This window comes from Haliotis rufescens, unplaced genomic scaffold (assembly GCF_023055435.1).
Source record: "Haliotis rufescens isolate VD_foot unplaced genomic scaffold, xgHalRufe1.0.p SCAF_7, whole genome shotgun sequence".
NCBI classification, from domain to species: Eukaryota; Metazoa; Mollusca; class Gastropoda; order Lepetellida; family Haliotidae; genus Haliotis; species Haliotis rufescens.
The window spans coordinates 10,432,576-10,448,952 of NW_025964361.1; the positions used below are offsets into that span (position 1 = coordinate 10,432,576).

General features: G+C 38.6%; 1 protein-coding gene across 1 annotated transcript in view; it reads right to left on the reverse strand.

The window, feature by feature from the left end:
* Positions 1-10,753: 10,753 nt before the first annotated feature.
* Positions 10,754-16,377, reverse strand: part of LOC124114656 (sulfate transporter-like) — a 43,848-nt gene continuing 38,224 nt past the window's right edge. The window contains exon 17 of the mRNA XM_046475331.2: positions 10,754-15,338. Coding sequence (XP_046331287.2) covers positions 15,211-15,338 — 128 coding nt within the window. The 3' untranslated portion in view covers positions 10,754-15,210. The remainder of the gene's footprint in view (positions 15,339-16,377) is intronic.

Genomic DNA, 16,377 nt, shown 5'->3' on the forward strand with positions numbered 1-16,377 from the left:
CTCGGTAATTACTGCGTTGCAAGGATGTTCTAATATTCAGAGGGAGAGAACCAGGACTTGCACATAGCGATGTTAGCGCTAAAGTACACTACAACGCAAAAGTTATCGTGTTCTGCAGTAACATTGCGAAAAATTCGCGAATATTCCGCGCATAATTTGCAAATAATTTGCGAATAATTTGCGAATAATTCGCGAATAATCACCTGTAATAATCACGGATATCCGCGGATTTCTGCGAAAACTATTTTATTGTTTTTGGCACGAATTATGAGTTTTATGGGACACTATCACGCCGTCAACGCGTGGCGGCCCATGGCAATACTCTCCATACATGTACAATGTATACTATGATGCCACGCTGTGAATGGATTGCAGGTACATGTGATAAATACATGTAAACACCAGTTTGTAAAATATTCCTGTTGTAATAACGCTATCATTAAATCTTCTTTTTGACGTGAATATTTAATTTATGATCAACCTCCATTGTGTCTCTTGCCTTGTACAAATCTACATGTATACATGTATGTACTAGCATATACTGATGTAGTGGTTTGATACATACCACTTTAACACTGGTTTTATAACAGTTGATGTGTGTACATGACATGTACATTTACTTGGTGTTTAAAAACACCTACAATGTACATGTATGGACGGGCGTCCTGATTAGTGTGGCCACACAGTTAACGTTGATAACAATATGAAGTGCATGGCATGTACTCCAATAAAACTGATCATTATATACGCATTTGCATTAAATACATATACTTCAATTCCGGTGTTATTTAAATTAAAACTGTCAATGATGGATCTTCCTGTGTGTAAGTGCCACTTGTATTGTGATGTAACAGTAGACGTTGTACGTGATACCAAAAGATAAAATATAGGACTTCTTGTTACTGACCTGGCGCTCGGCATTAAGGGGCTAAAACAAGGACTGGTCGGCTCGGAGTCAGTATACTGTGTCTGAGTGGGGTATTCTTGTTAACTGCGGCATGGTATCTCAGTGGACTACTGCTATAAAATCGGCATCAGTCCGGACAAGTACAAGCAGACACACACACGCACGCACGCACGCACGCACGCACGCACGCACGCACGCACACACACACGCACGCACGCACGCGCACGCACACACACACACACACACACACACACACGTTGCTATAGAAGTACAATAATCTTGAACGCGACGTTAAATCCCATTTCACCTCACCTTAACTTGTGATTACATTTTGTTTTGAAAAACACTTATCTATGGAGTAATTCAAATTGTAGTTTTTACTATTGGATACAACTTGATTACTAAAACTGGTTGCCTCATATTAATACGATTGGCAGTTTATTGACAGCTTTGATTCACAGGGATTACATACATATTGTCACTTTCTCAAATTTATCTGCGAGATATAATTTTTTCATCGGGTAAGAATAGTTGATTCGTCTATTCATACATTTTACGATTCTTACCCCATCGAATAATTGGCACCATACATTCCAGCAGAGAGTTTATGTTTTACTTTATTATCTACATGTATTGTTAAGTGTAGTAGATACTTACATCACTGTATCTCAGAACGCATAACTGACAACAGCCAAACACAGAGAATGGCTACATATCATTTCCTGTATATTCCTGCTTGAACAAAGAGCCAACATGTATGCTGTAGTCGGTGCAGTGTGTGTCCACATGTACAGTCTCAGCTGGCTGACGTCACATCTCCCATCAAGCCAGCCTTATTTCTCAAGCGGGGGCACGGGTGGCCCAGTCGTCTATGGCGCCGCGATTCGCTGTGCAGAGTTGCGTCCCTTGGGCACGCCAGAAACCTATGATTGTGGGTTCGAATCCCGGTTCGCCCCGATTATGTTTCTAGATTTGTCAGCACCATACCCGTGCTCGTGGGTTTCGCCGAAGTGGTAAACGTCTGAGACCTGCATCACTTCGGGCTTTCCTCCCACATTAAGCTGACACGCCGTGATATAACTGGAATACTGTTAAAAGCGGCGTTAAACCCAACTCACTCACTCTGTCTCAGCTGGCTGACGTCACATCTCCCAGCCTTACTTCTCAAGCATAATTTGATTCCGTAGACATTTTAAATGAAAGGAATTAAAAAAAATTCGTTTAATAATCATATTTAACAAACCTACATGTATTTTACCAAATAATGAAATTAAAAATCCCTATACGCCCGTTCTACATTTCGGTCCAATGGACCTGGATCCTTCACCTCGCTCGCAAAGGTCGAAGGTCGTGTACGACTTTAAAGTGAATACATTTACAGTGTACATGTATATGTGTTTTACTTTTAACTGCATAATATATATTCATGATAATCAATTATTCTCGTTCCTAATTCGAACGAACACATGTACATTCTAAGTCTAGATCTGCAAGATGACAGACAAAATCCTTCTTTGTACAATGCAAATAATACAAACGCAGCGGCTCGGGAAAGAAACAATACATGAATAATCTATGTGTTATCCATTATTTGTTATCGTTCAATCTATTGTACTTTACATTTGAAGTCATTTTAAAGATTCAAAGAGTACCGTCATGGTGTGGTATTATGAATAAAATTAGAATATGAATAGTGAAAAACAGTCACCATATGAGATGTGCGTGTATAACTTGTCTTCCACCACCACGCTTGTGTCGACGCCCGGGGGTCATAAAACTAATTGGTCCGAGAAAAGGGGCATTTAGTTCCGCAGATACTCCGTACTGGCTCCGCAGAGTGTTTGCGGAGATACGCAGAAATTGTACAAACATTCTGCATAACTACGCAAAAGTTTTACAAACATTCTGCGTAGTTACGCAAAAAATACAAACATTCTGCGTAGTCACCGCGTCAAGTCTAGAATGGTTTGGCAAGCTGAAATTAAGGATTGTTCTAGGCTCCATTTATTTTTTATTTTTTATTCTGACGATAATATTTTAATAGTGAGTGGGAGTGAGTGAGTTGATTCTTTTTACCTGTTGTGGCCGACGTTATGCTCCAGGCATATGACAACCAAGTGTTACTATGGAGACCACACATTTCCATGTATATATGCACCATATGACCTTAGCTACGACGTCTTTCAATTCCCAAGAATGAATCAATGACAGTCTTGAAAACAGAAAATAAACTCAACGAAGACAGGACACTGATCCCTAGACAGTAACAAATACTAGTAGATAATATCTATTTCGTTATTTGGCTCATATCCTATATTGTTGACCATGCCAGTCAGCAATGTCCACACTATATCAGTGCGGCCCGTAAATAATCGTATCTGGATCAGGCCAACCAGTCATTGAAAGCACGAACAATGATCCACGCCATTAATCATTTTAAGTCATTAGTCTGCAAATCACAGAGCCAATTCCCACTTAAGTCGGCTATTCGGATGCCGGATCTCAATAAGGGAATTACAGACCCGGGCCTAACATTTAGTACTGTCAGCTGGAACATGCCTGTTCCTGTACAACATGTGATATTGTGGCACAGTGGTAGTCGAATATATCTTACCTAATAAATCTATGCCTTTCCTATGTAAGTATTTTTCTCTGTTAGCTTTTCTACGAGTGAGTGAGTGAGTTTGGTTTTACGCCAATTTTAGCAATATTCCAGCAATATCACGACGGGGGGACACCAGAAATGGGCTTCTCACATTGTACCCATGTTGGGAATCGAACCCTTCAACCACTAGGCTACCCGACCCCCCCCCCCCCCCCCCCCTTTTCTACGAGGGTTGACTCATACGTTCTGCGCCTTACATAGAAAGACTTGCCCCAAAGACATTAAAATTAAGTATGTTTCAACATAATCCACTTCCACATTCATACACTTTTTTCCTCTTTTGGCTGAGCAAAATGTTAGATAGAGCTTTCTTCATTTTTGGGAACAGATGGAAGTCTGACGGAGCCACACCAGGAGAATAAGGTGGGATTTCCAGGACACTTGTGGTTTGTAGCCATGACAATGCTTTTACGCCGCTTTTAACAGTATTCCAATTATATCACGGCCTGTCAGCTTAATGTGGGAGGAAAGCCCGAAGTGATGCAGGTCTCAGACGTTTACCACTTCGGTGAAACCCACGAGCATGGGTATGGGGCTGGCAAACCTAGAAACATAACCGGGTGAACAGGGATTCGAACCCACAATCATAGGTTTCTGGCGTGTCCATGGGAGGCAACTCTGCACAGCGACTCGTGGGGCCTTAGACGACAGGGCCACCCCTGCCCCCGTCTCAGCACAGAAAAGCAAAGGCACATTTACAGTGTTTAAAGAACCACAAGTCCAGGGTCAGAAAATTACTAGTATCCATGGCGTCGTATCAGGCCGCAGCAAGTATTGGTGGTAACAATGTTTGGTGAGTGTGGGTCATCTTACCCCAACGGTGTGCTCTTGCTATCAACCACCAGTTAACCTTACGAAAAAAGTCTGCGAACTGCTGTGGCTTAAAACGACATTAAAACACCCACACACTTCATGTAGCAACCAATGTATTTTGATTGTATTCAGCTCTCTGGTTGATGACACCAAATGTTACCCTTTCTTGCCGTGCACTATATAAACGCTTTACCAAAAGTAGTTACATGTACAATTCCAGGAATACCTCTGTTAGGGTAACGAGTGATGCATGTGGTGCCAAATATATGATAACACGAAATTGCAGATCGTAGAGTTTGTATTAGGGGACACATAGTATATGATGACATATGCTAAGTTAATCTAGATTTGCTAAATCATTCTAGACTTGAGTTGGATTCCTACTTTAATTTATTCCCTAGGGTCTGGAAGACGACAAACTCTCCCTCTGCACCAAGAGAGGGTGTCACTGCCTTCAGTCAACAGTTTTATATGTTATGTTGTGTTTTTTATTTGAGGGCAATCTCCAAATATTTGAATTTCTACAATACTCAATCTCTAAATATTGTGATAAGAATCTCTGAAGCTCATGGCTTGATTAAAAGGTATCTCCAAATATTTAATAAGGCTCTTCAGTCATAGATCCATTCAGGAAAGGATAGATATTTGAAAAAAGAGGCAAGGCTGTTTCTATATATTTGGATGAGGATCGCCAAGTCAGGCATCTCACTGAGGCAAGGTTATCTCGGAATATTTGTCTTTGATCTTCAAAAGACCAACTGAGCCAAAAGCCACATCTCTGACGTCATAAAACAACTGACGAGAATCCATTTGTAATGTCTTTATTTACTTCATATATCATCAATCACATCCCAAATGTATTCCATAGGGCAGCATATTCAATTATTGCAGAATCAGGAAAATCAATAAATTAACTGATTAATAACATGTAATCATGGTAATATCTAAATCAAATAACACATGTAACACAAACACACCTCAACAGTCTCCGACTTCTGACAGCAAGACTTAGTTCACAACTCCACTCTCATCTTTCAGTAGAACTCTAGAACACTGATATGTCTTCATGCTAAGCCACATAATCATGATGAAATTGAAGTTTCTCTTTTCAAGGTTTGGAGATATTTTAGTGTTTGTCTTAAGTCTTTGTCAACAAAGCTAACCTTACAAAATATTAGATGAAATATATGAGGACAGGTTGAAGACAGGTCCTATCAACCTTTGTGTTTGTAAGAGGCCACCGAAAGGATTGGGTGGTCAGGCTAGGTGACTTGGATGATGGCGTAGTAACATACCCCGAGGGGGTGGATTGATGTTCATAATATCAATCACTGGGTTGTCTGGCCCAAACTCAATTACTTACAGACCACAGTCACACAGCTGGAATATTGCGGAGTGAGTTGTGAGCAAATAAACCACACAGAAACACACGAACAGACACACACATACACACAGATGCCACCTTGAACAGTTATTCACTCCTATCAAGGCGTTTCAACTTAATAAGGGATGAAAGCCCAAAGTGATACAGATCTAAGGTGTTTAAATCATGGGTATGGTGCTGACAAACCAAGAATCAGGGATTCAAGAACATGACCATTGGATTCTGGAATGTCTAGGAATGTAACACTGTACAAAGAACTTGACGCCTTAGACGAGTGGATCACCAGTGTTCCTCCTAATTTAGAAGCAACAATTCCATCAGCAAGACACCTCAACAAGACGGGAGGGTGTTGACCAATGCCTTTCCATCACATCTCAACAAACTTTCTACCAGATAAAATATCTATTCACTACTGTCCAGGAAATAACTGAAGAAAACAATAGTATTAAAAGTCTTTTGATTGAGTGATATGGGACAGTGCACCAGTCTGATGGTGGCAACCTGTAAATAATCAAGGCTGGTCCTAGCTAACCAGTGATTGAAACTATGAGTGAGTGAGTGAGTTGGGTTTAGCACCACTTTTAACAGTATTCCGGTTGCATCGAAGCATGTCAGCCTAATGTGGGAGGAAAGCCTGAAGTGATGCAGGTCTTAGACGCTAACCACTTCGGTGAAACATACGAGCACAGGTATGGTGCTGACAAACCTAGAAACATAATCAGGCCAAACCCACAACCATAGGTTTCTGGCTTGCCCAAGGGATGCAACTCTGCACAGTGAATCGCAGTGCCTTAGACGACTGGGCTACCCGTGCCCCCCCCCGAAATTATGAGCAATGTCCACTCTCATTAAAATCAGATCTTAGTTCTCGCTACCGCTAAACAAAGATCGGAGGACATCCCATTACGGGTCACGTCAGACCGACCTTGCGCGAACATTGACCGACCAATGGAATGACCAATCAAAAGGCAGCTTTCTCGTGCTTTACGGCACAAATTTCAAATTGGCGACTACGCTTCGAGACATATTTTGACATATTCTCGATTACAAATTTGAAACCTGAACAAAAAACATTCTGGAATGGCTAATAGATGGTCTAGATTGTAAGGATTCAGTCGTTAAACCCATAACTATCGTTCGGAATACTCCATGTTAAAGTTTACGAGATTGCATGATTAGAAATCACATTCCAACTGTCACTTTCATAATCTGGTAAGCGACGCACTGATTGGTCAGATGAAAGGTCGTTCTGACGTGACCCCTAATGGGATGTCTTCAGATCTTTGTTTAGCAGTAGCGAGAACTAAGGTCTGATCTTAATGAGATTGCAGATTAACTATAGTAATATAAAAGAATCGGAGCAATGTCCCAAGTCATTGAGGTACAATGACACAATCAACCAAGTCTCCAAGTCTGCCCACCAAATCCACTGATATGCCTCTTACAATAAATGTAGGTTGTAGATCAACGCAAACCCCGAGTCAATGGATACAATGCACATAAGATAAACAGTTTAACATTTTCCAATTTATTGCTGTGTATAGTAACTTGACATATTTCTATGAATACTTGACACCATATGGGTCTGATGCAGCCTTATATCACATGAGACTAGTGGCAATACCTACTCCAGAGTACAGATTGTGAAGTAGGGCCGTGTAACACTTGTCCAGACAACAGATCATAAATTCACTAAGTGGAACAACTACTTTAAGCCTAAAAACTTCAATACAGTTTTCGCCATAAAAATATTTTGTTGGTTTGAGGACTTACTTTAGAGGATCTAAAGAAAATTATCAGTCATTTTTTTCATTTCAACCCACAGTGTGGATCCTGGCATAACCAAGGGATGGAACTCTTGACAACCCATGCAGCCACAAATATCACACAAGTTGACATACACTCCTTCTCTTGTCTCAAACGTTGTTTGTTTCATACTCAATATTCAAGCTAAATACAGCAGCCTGTAAATAAAAATGACAAAACCCTTTCCATATTCATGAAAAATATTTGCTAAAATCAGAGTCGATTGTAAGATGCCGACTATTCCATGAACATGTGTTATTATTATTAAACACAGATGACATCTATAATTGAGTTTGAGAGTTGTAAAAGAATATTTAACTAAAACATAATTTCAAAAAACAAATTATTTAACATGAGCATTTTCTTATTCAAAACAAGTCTTCTAATATGGAATTAAATACTTCCACACACATGACCAAACAAACACAACCACCCCGAATTGGGTTCGAAGCCGCTTTAATCAAGACTCCAGCTCTATGTAAATAATTCAGCCTGGACAAAACAGTCCAGTGGTTGATATTATGAGCAATTCCCCTCGCGGTCGAGGTATGACGACACACAATCAACCAAGTCACCAAACCTGACCACCCGATCCACTCAGTCACCTTCTAAGATAAGCATTCTAACCAAGAATTTATACATGAACAACATTTTCCTGTCTAGTTAATTATCAAATCGTCTATGCAAACGACACAGGTGACCATGAAGACCTTCTTCTCCAGACTACAACTAGGTACCGGCGGCAGACCTGCAGGCTAAGTGCAATCCATAGAAATTCTCAAAAATGGTCCGTTTTCACTTGCTCACGACTTTCTTATTTATGGTTTAAAAAAATAAGAAATACATGGAATAAACATTGTCCTTTTTCTTTTGTGATAGCGTGTGTTATTTGTTCATTGAGAAAGAAATGTATATCTGATATAAATTTGCATTGCACTAATTAACCTCATTGATTAGTGCCGTGGAACACTAGCCACAAGACATTTACACCAACGGAAAATACCCAGTCTTTTTCTTCACTCGCACAGTTCACACAGGCAACGAAAAAAAATTTGAAAAATAGTAACGTAACAACCAGAGTTGGCTTTTTATTTAGGTACCAAATTCACTTTGAAAACAGAGTATTTTGTAACAGTAAATCGTATTTAAAATAATTACTTGACCTTAAATCATCATAGCTTCAATGGCTCTTCTTATCAAGAATAAAAAAATAATGATAAATAAAGTAAACTCTCCATAATGAATAAGTCTCTGATTGTATGTTAATTTCACTACTGTAAAGCCTATAAGGAAACCCCTTCTCTTGATGATTATTGTTGATAACATCTATACCATCTTCCTGAGGTAAGGGAGTTAACTGACTATAAAAAGTCCAGTTTCCACCCTTGGCGAACTAGGCTAGTATTATGGAGTTTGACTTTAGCTGGACTAACGAGTCGATGCATAGTCCAATCTAGTTGCCATGCAGATTTCGGTCGATTGCAGGAATTGCAAAGCATGAGCACCACCAACTCAGTGTCAACAGATATTTTCCAAATCTGTTCATGTTTCTAATCAAGGTGCTCACGTGATTTGATGCACTTCGCGATGTAAGACCCGTTTTATCACAATACAGATCTTGATTATTGATCAGATCGTCTTGACTGGGCCCCGCCATTTTGTTTGAAGTAAATGCAAGTGATACGAGAGGTGTAATTTGACTGATCCATATGAGAGGCTTAGAAGGGACATAACTCGTTATAGCCACTGGTGGCGCTACGATCGAGCCCAGGAATTCCAGCCCAGTTTGGCAAGGGTGGAAACTGGACATTTAAAGTCAGTTAACTCTCTTGCACCGGGAAGATGCATCTAAACATATTCAGTGACATATTACAATGTAACCATGGTTTGTAAATCCAGACAATGTGTTACTCCAGACACTTTCATAATCTGGACAATATCACTTGGTATGATAATACATGCATCCATATTAAGGAGGTTTCACTGTATACAGATTAAGTTACAACTTTGAGGACGGACATCATTGTCCTCGGGAGACTGGTTACAACGACACAATTTGTTTGACAGCTGATAGGTAAAGTTGATGAAAATATTCCACAATTTCTATCAAAACATATATTTGGCAAAATTCCTTTAAAAGAGTCTTCAAGCTGTTGCACTTCCACACAGATAAAACCTAACATATGTAAGATATGTATAAATATATGCAGCATGAAATTAAATGCATTGTAAAATTCATTATGTACAGAATTATGGACCTTTGTTATTAAAAAAACAGAAAACACCTTGTATGTAATATATATATGCCCTGACAATCAATTTTCCAAACAAAAATCTTAAAGATATATCCACATATTATTTACAACACATGTAATACAACACTAATACATTTAGTGTTCGAGTTAGTGCTCTTTGGAACTATACTTTATACTACTCAAAAGAAATTAAGGACCACACTCTCCTTTCAATATTACATGACAGATTAATATAGAATACTAAACGAGCTCCCAGGTAATACCAATTTTATGAAATGAGTGAATAGTTGTGGTATCTGACGAGCTTTCGCTACCACAACTATTCACGAGTTTCATAAAATTGGTTTTACACGGAAGCGAGTTTATTACTTGTCATTTATAACGTTTTTTGAATTATACTTTTGAGTATGAATAGGCTGACACCTACACGATCCACGGCATAGTCCAATTGAGTTTAACAGAATAATACTGATAAAAGCGCACAGAGCACTTATGCACAGTGAATGCTGCGCTATACAAAATGCATAAATTATTATTATTATTATTATTATTATTACTTCAAACATGTCAAAAGTTGAAACGTATGCACAAAATTATCGTAGGGCTAAGACTATCGCAACTCACATACTTTAACTTAGACTAACGACTGTCGTTGCGCTACAATACGATTGCCTTGTGGAACGGGCCTTGTACCTCAAAGTTTACAATAATGTCACAATACCCGATGACGTAATTTGTGGAATTTTGTTGCAAGATCCATCGGCGAAACAATGCCATGTGACGTCAGCCTAGCAACAAGGTTGCTGGGGTCATCAAGTGTGCAAAAGCTCCTCTCAGTGATCTATCAACTCCACACGCAATGTCGTTGAATAAGCCAAGGGATGTTGAGAGGTTTCAATATTTGTTCGTGAAACGTGTTCTGAGAGTACATAAGCAAGTGGTATTACACAATGTGTACTACAGCTGTATGTTTATTAAATGGGTGATCTCTTCATGGTCAAGTAATAAACTATAGTAATATAAAAGAATCACATGGTCCTTAACTTCCTTTGAATATTATAATTACATATCACAACATGTCAGATTAAGGAGAGAAGAAAAAAATAGGTGTCAGTGGTGGTAGAATTTTGCCACTTTAGTGAAACCCAGATATGGTTATGGTGCTGACAAACAATGTGTTATGATCAGGGATTTGAACCAAGAAAAACAGATCCAGTAGCTAAGGGACACAACTCCGCAAGCCAGGATGCTATGACTCAGATGACTATTTATGACCATGAACAGATGGCAGGCAACATTATCACAGTGGCTTCACATTCTGTAAACATGTATTAGATTCAAACCAGGTTCATCTGTTACTTGGCTAACACACTCACCACTGGGCTATCCCTTAAGATAACATGAAAACAAGCTTAAAACATTTTAATATCATAACAGCAGCATCTATGTGTGAAATACGCATGAAGTGCACATAAAATCTCTCTCTCTCTCTCTCTCTGTGTTAACAAGAAAACAAAAATAAAATTGAATTATGTATTTAAAATGGACCAGTCAAAATGTCTTTTCCTCAAATGCATATCTTAATGTTGAAAATATTAAGACAAAATTGGTCTGGTTTTTAGATGTTAAAAACATAGTGGCTCTGTCATGTTCATTTCCACCATTAAAGCATATTACCATGAATTAAAAAATATTGTGACAAAGATCACAATTCTGAATAACACATACCAGTACCATATTTGAGGCAGCCTTTGTAAAATATCCCTCCATGTGTTTTGAAGATTAAATAACATGTGTTCTTTTTTAAGTTAGATATAGATAAAATAATGTAGATATTTCATTTCCATCTATAGACATGATAAATTTATCAGTTTTGTAGGATAATTAATAATTCAGGTTACCCTAATTAAAACATAGGTACCTATTACTCTGGTCCTGAAAACATTAACACAGGGTCACAATGGTACAAAACATGTGGTACCGTGCTCAAAAAATGAAATTTTCTTAAAACTAGTTTCCTGCTTCTCATGATTCACCTACCCCCAACTTCATTAAATATTTTTAAGCACTGTTAAAAAATGACTAGCAACTCAATTATCATTTTCGCCTCAGATTCAGATATAAATCTCACACCATGCCAGTCAGAATTGTTCCAGGTTGTCATGGGAACCTTACTGTGGTCACCATGACTTCGGCCACATCACCATGATTCAAGTCAACAGGAGTGTGAGGGGCGGTCGGGTAGCCTAGTGGTTAAAGCGTTCGCCCGTCACGCTGAAGACCTGGGTTCAAATTCCAACATGGGAACAATGTGTGAAACCCATTTCTTGTGTCCCCCGCCGTGATCTTGCTGGAGTATTGCTTAATGTGGCGTAAAAAAAACATACTCACTCACTCACTCACAAGGGGTGTGGCCAAGAGAGGTCACATTGTACATTAGAATCAAGGTTATGTTTATAGAATTGGATTTAATCTAAGAAATAAAAAAATATAATCTATCATTCCTACCCATTTAGTTTTCAGAAGTCATGAGACACAGGAATTGTTTTTAACTGTCCTTGTTCAGGGACCAGGCTTAACAATCATAAAACACATGTACTACTGTTGTCCGTATCCTCCATGACATCACATACTCGGGAAAATGAGATCTTCCATCCTACAGATGACTACACACCTGGTCACAAGCAATTACCACGATACACTACTTTGTCAAACTAACTCCCCCTCAATCTGAACATATTAAGACAAAGTGGGAGGGTACCGATCCCAATCCAAGGGTCACATGAATGCAATCAAGGGAATGTTAGTTTTGAACAGTACTGTATCTAGAAACATGGTTAACAGATAGCATACATCTTTCAGTAACAACTGACACAACCTCTTTAACATGATGTGCAGAAATGCATTTGGGTATTTTATAGTAAAACATAAATCATGATCATATGTACAGCTTATGCTGAAAATAAACAAATATTGTCAATATATAAATATTTGACATTTTTTGCCAAATAACATGTTTATCTCATCAAGTGACTTGACAAAATTGATATTTTCATGACTGACGCATGAGATGGGATAAACATATTATTTGACAAGGACAAATGTTCTGTATATAATGTATTCAATTTACTGATCTTTACGATCTTACTAAGAAAACCATTATCATTGAAGCAAACCGAAAATAGCTCTTGAATAAAGTGTTCTGTAACCTGAGTGAGATATCAGTTCTGTTTGTTCAGATGAATACTTTATGTCATCACTAAATACATAATCAGTTATAATGCATGATGCCAACAGCCTGATCACAACAAGTTCTCTTGCCTGAAGCCTGAACTGGATGACGTGAGGTGCGGTGAAATGAGGTTGAACAGTGTGCGTGAGTGCGTGTGTGTACTGGTCAGGACTCATGCCGATTTTATACTGCCAGCTCACTGAGATACCATGACGCAGTTCAACATGTATAACATGAATACCCACTCAGACACAGTATACTGACTCCGAGCCGACCAGTACTTGTTTTAGCCCCTAAATACCGAACGCCAGGCAGGGTAACAACAAGTACTATCTTTTAACGTCTTTTGGTATGAACCAGCTGGGGATCGAACCCTGAACTTTCCACTCTCTAGGCAGATGCTCAACCACTAGACCATGGTGGCAGTCCCTGGACTCGAAGAAACTGTACAAACAAGGACTGAAAGACCTTTCCTTAAGCCAAATGACTCAGTTTTTTTTCAAATTTGGGATAGAGACAAAATAAAAATTCTTAGCAGATAGGTACTCTTTTTTTTACAGTGGCAAATCAAATTACAGCACAGTCCAACCCACTTACAATGAACATGGATATTGCTTCTGGTGATATCAAAGATCAAACTTGATCACCAACCCAATTCAGTGCCATACAAATGCTACGCTTCCTGTTTTCTCACTGACTAGTTACGGTCTTGGCAGTATGTAGACAGACCTGACATCAGGCCAAAACACAAGCATGTATTTCAGCCCATCCAAAAAAGGGTAGGTAGGTTGGCTTTTTGTCAGATTTTATTCTTGTTTTGTTTTCCCTTGAAGAAATGCAATGCAATTTCTCAGTAAATACCTAACTAGTTACGATAATGACAGAAGTTGACCAAGTTACTCTGGTGGAATAAAAAATGGACAACCCCAGGATGCTGATGACAGCTGGTAAGAATCAGGGACTACAGATGAGGGTGCGGAAAGCTGAAACACACATATATATATTTTTTGGCCTCATGATAATAACCGTCAATGATTCGCGGAGATATGTACATCATATTACAACCAAATATTACTCTGTTGCATATTAATTTACAACTGTATTTATATGTCATCAGAACAGAAATACTTAACTAAAAAACAGAGGACATGGTTTTCGCAAAGTAGTAGCAAATATGACCATATGATATGAAGTGACAATGAAGTGTACAGCTCCCTTAAGAAGTAGAAAGCTAAGACTGGAATAATAACCCCTTGATCCATGGCACATGTGGCATTGGTAATTGTAGAACTTTCTCCCACAGAGAACAAATGATCTACTGTATTGATATAATGATAAAGCCAGAGCAATTAAATTCTTGGTTCCACGATTATCTTTGTCAATCTGCCAAAATGCAGGTCAACAATCCAAATAAGAATAAAATGTTTTATGTCAGTTTTTTCAATGCAACTCTTGAAATGAAAATGAAATTTTTAGCAAAAATTTAAAAACCTGGATGCAAAAAATTATTTTTTATATTATACTATTATATATTATTATATTATTTATTTAATATTTATATTTAATTATAGATATTGCTTTACAGTAAGCTTGTCTGAAAGTCAAGAAAAAGAATTGATGGTCCATACTGACTATCAATACAATGTTAAAATATACTTGAGTCATCCGATATGGAATTCACACAGCCTCAGATTAAACACATCAGTCAATAATACTAAACACAACAAACACAACAAACACAACAAACACAACAAATAGAACAAAATAAAACATAAATATCTTATTTGGTTGGTAATATTGAATACATTGCTGTGAACAAATCTAACAGTACTCCCAATCCGGTGGAGGTAACGCACTACGTCCCGGGCTGAAAACCTGGAAACTAAAACAATGCCCCATTATATAAAACAAAGAACCAGTTAGAATTTTCTAAAAATACTGTATACATTGTATACATCTTGTACTATTTGTATGTCCATTTGATCCCAAAATAAGAACTCTGTAAACCTATGCAGTAACCATGGTAACTATAAACCACTGTAACCATAGCAACTACAAACAACAACACCCTGATTGGCTGATGGATGTACTCTGGTGAATCCTCATGTATCCTGGTGAGTCCTCATGTATCCCGGTGAGTCCCATGTGTCACACGATGTCCCGGGCTGGTCGTGGTGAGGTCACGGCCTGATGCACGGCATCGTCACAGGTGAGGTACAATAGATCTCCGAACTTCTTCATGAAGCCTGTAGATTCCAGCAGCCCTAGATTCGCCTCTAGAAACAGAGACAATGAAATAAACAACACAGCACAAAAGGCTTGTTGTACCAAGAACACTATAAGTTGAAGCAGGATCTCGAGGGGTACATGGGATTTTATGCGTCCTTCTCATGATCCTGCTACGACAAATTTTTCTTAGGCTAAAAAAAATAATTGTCTTGGTTCTCAGGAACCGCCCGCATCATCATCAAGTTCGCCGCATGTTTCACTTTTATTACAATTTTTTAAAAATATATATAAAAAATCCAACTTGTATTCCAGTATTCTTGTATAAAAAAAAGACACCGCCCGCCTGCACTATATTTTCAAAAAACATTGCCTGAGAGTCTGTTAGAAGAGAGGTAAATATCATAATGTTGTAACATTACATCATTGTTAAAGCTGTTAAGAATCACTGCATATAGATTTGAATTACCACGACTACAGTATCTGGTATTATGTTAACTGACAGCTACATACTCAGATCTTCAGGGTAAACTGACAGGTACATACTGGGATCTTCAGGGTAAACTGACAGGTACATACTTGGATCTTCAGGGTAAACTGACAGGTACATACTGGGATCTTCAGGGTAAACTGACAGGTACATACTGGGATCTTCAGGGTAAACTGACAGGTACATACTTGGATCTTCAGGGTTAACTGACAGGTACATACTGGGATCTTCAGGGTAAACTGACAGGTACATACTGGGATCTTCAGGGTAAACTGACAGGTACATACTGGGATCTTCAGGGTTAACTGACAGGTACATACTCGGATCTTCAGGGTTAACTGACAGGTACATACTCGGATCTTCAGGGTTAACTGACAGGTACATACTAGGATCTTCAGGGTAAATGACAGGTAGATACTCGGATCTTCAGGGTTAACTGACAGGTACATACTTGGATCTTCAGGGTAAACTGACAGGTACATACTTGGATCTTCAGGGTAAACTGACAGGTACATACTGGGATCTTCAGGGTAAACTGACAGGTACATACTTGGATCTTCAGGGTAAACTGACAGGTACATACTGGGATCTTCAGGGTA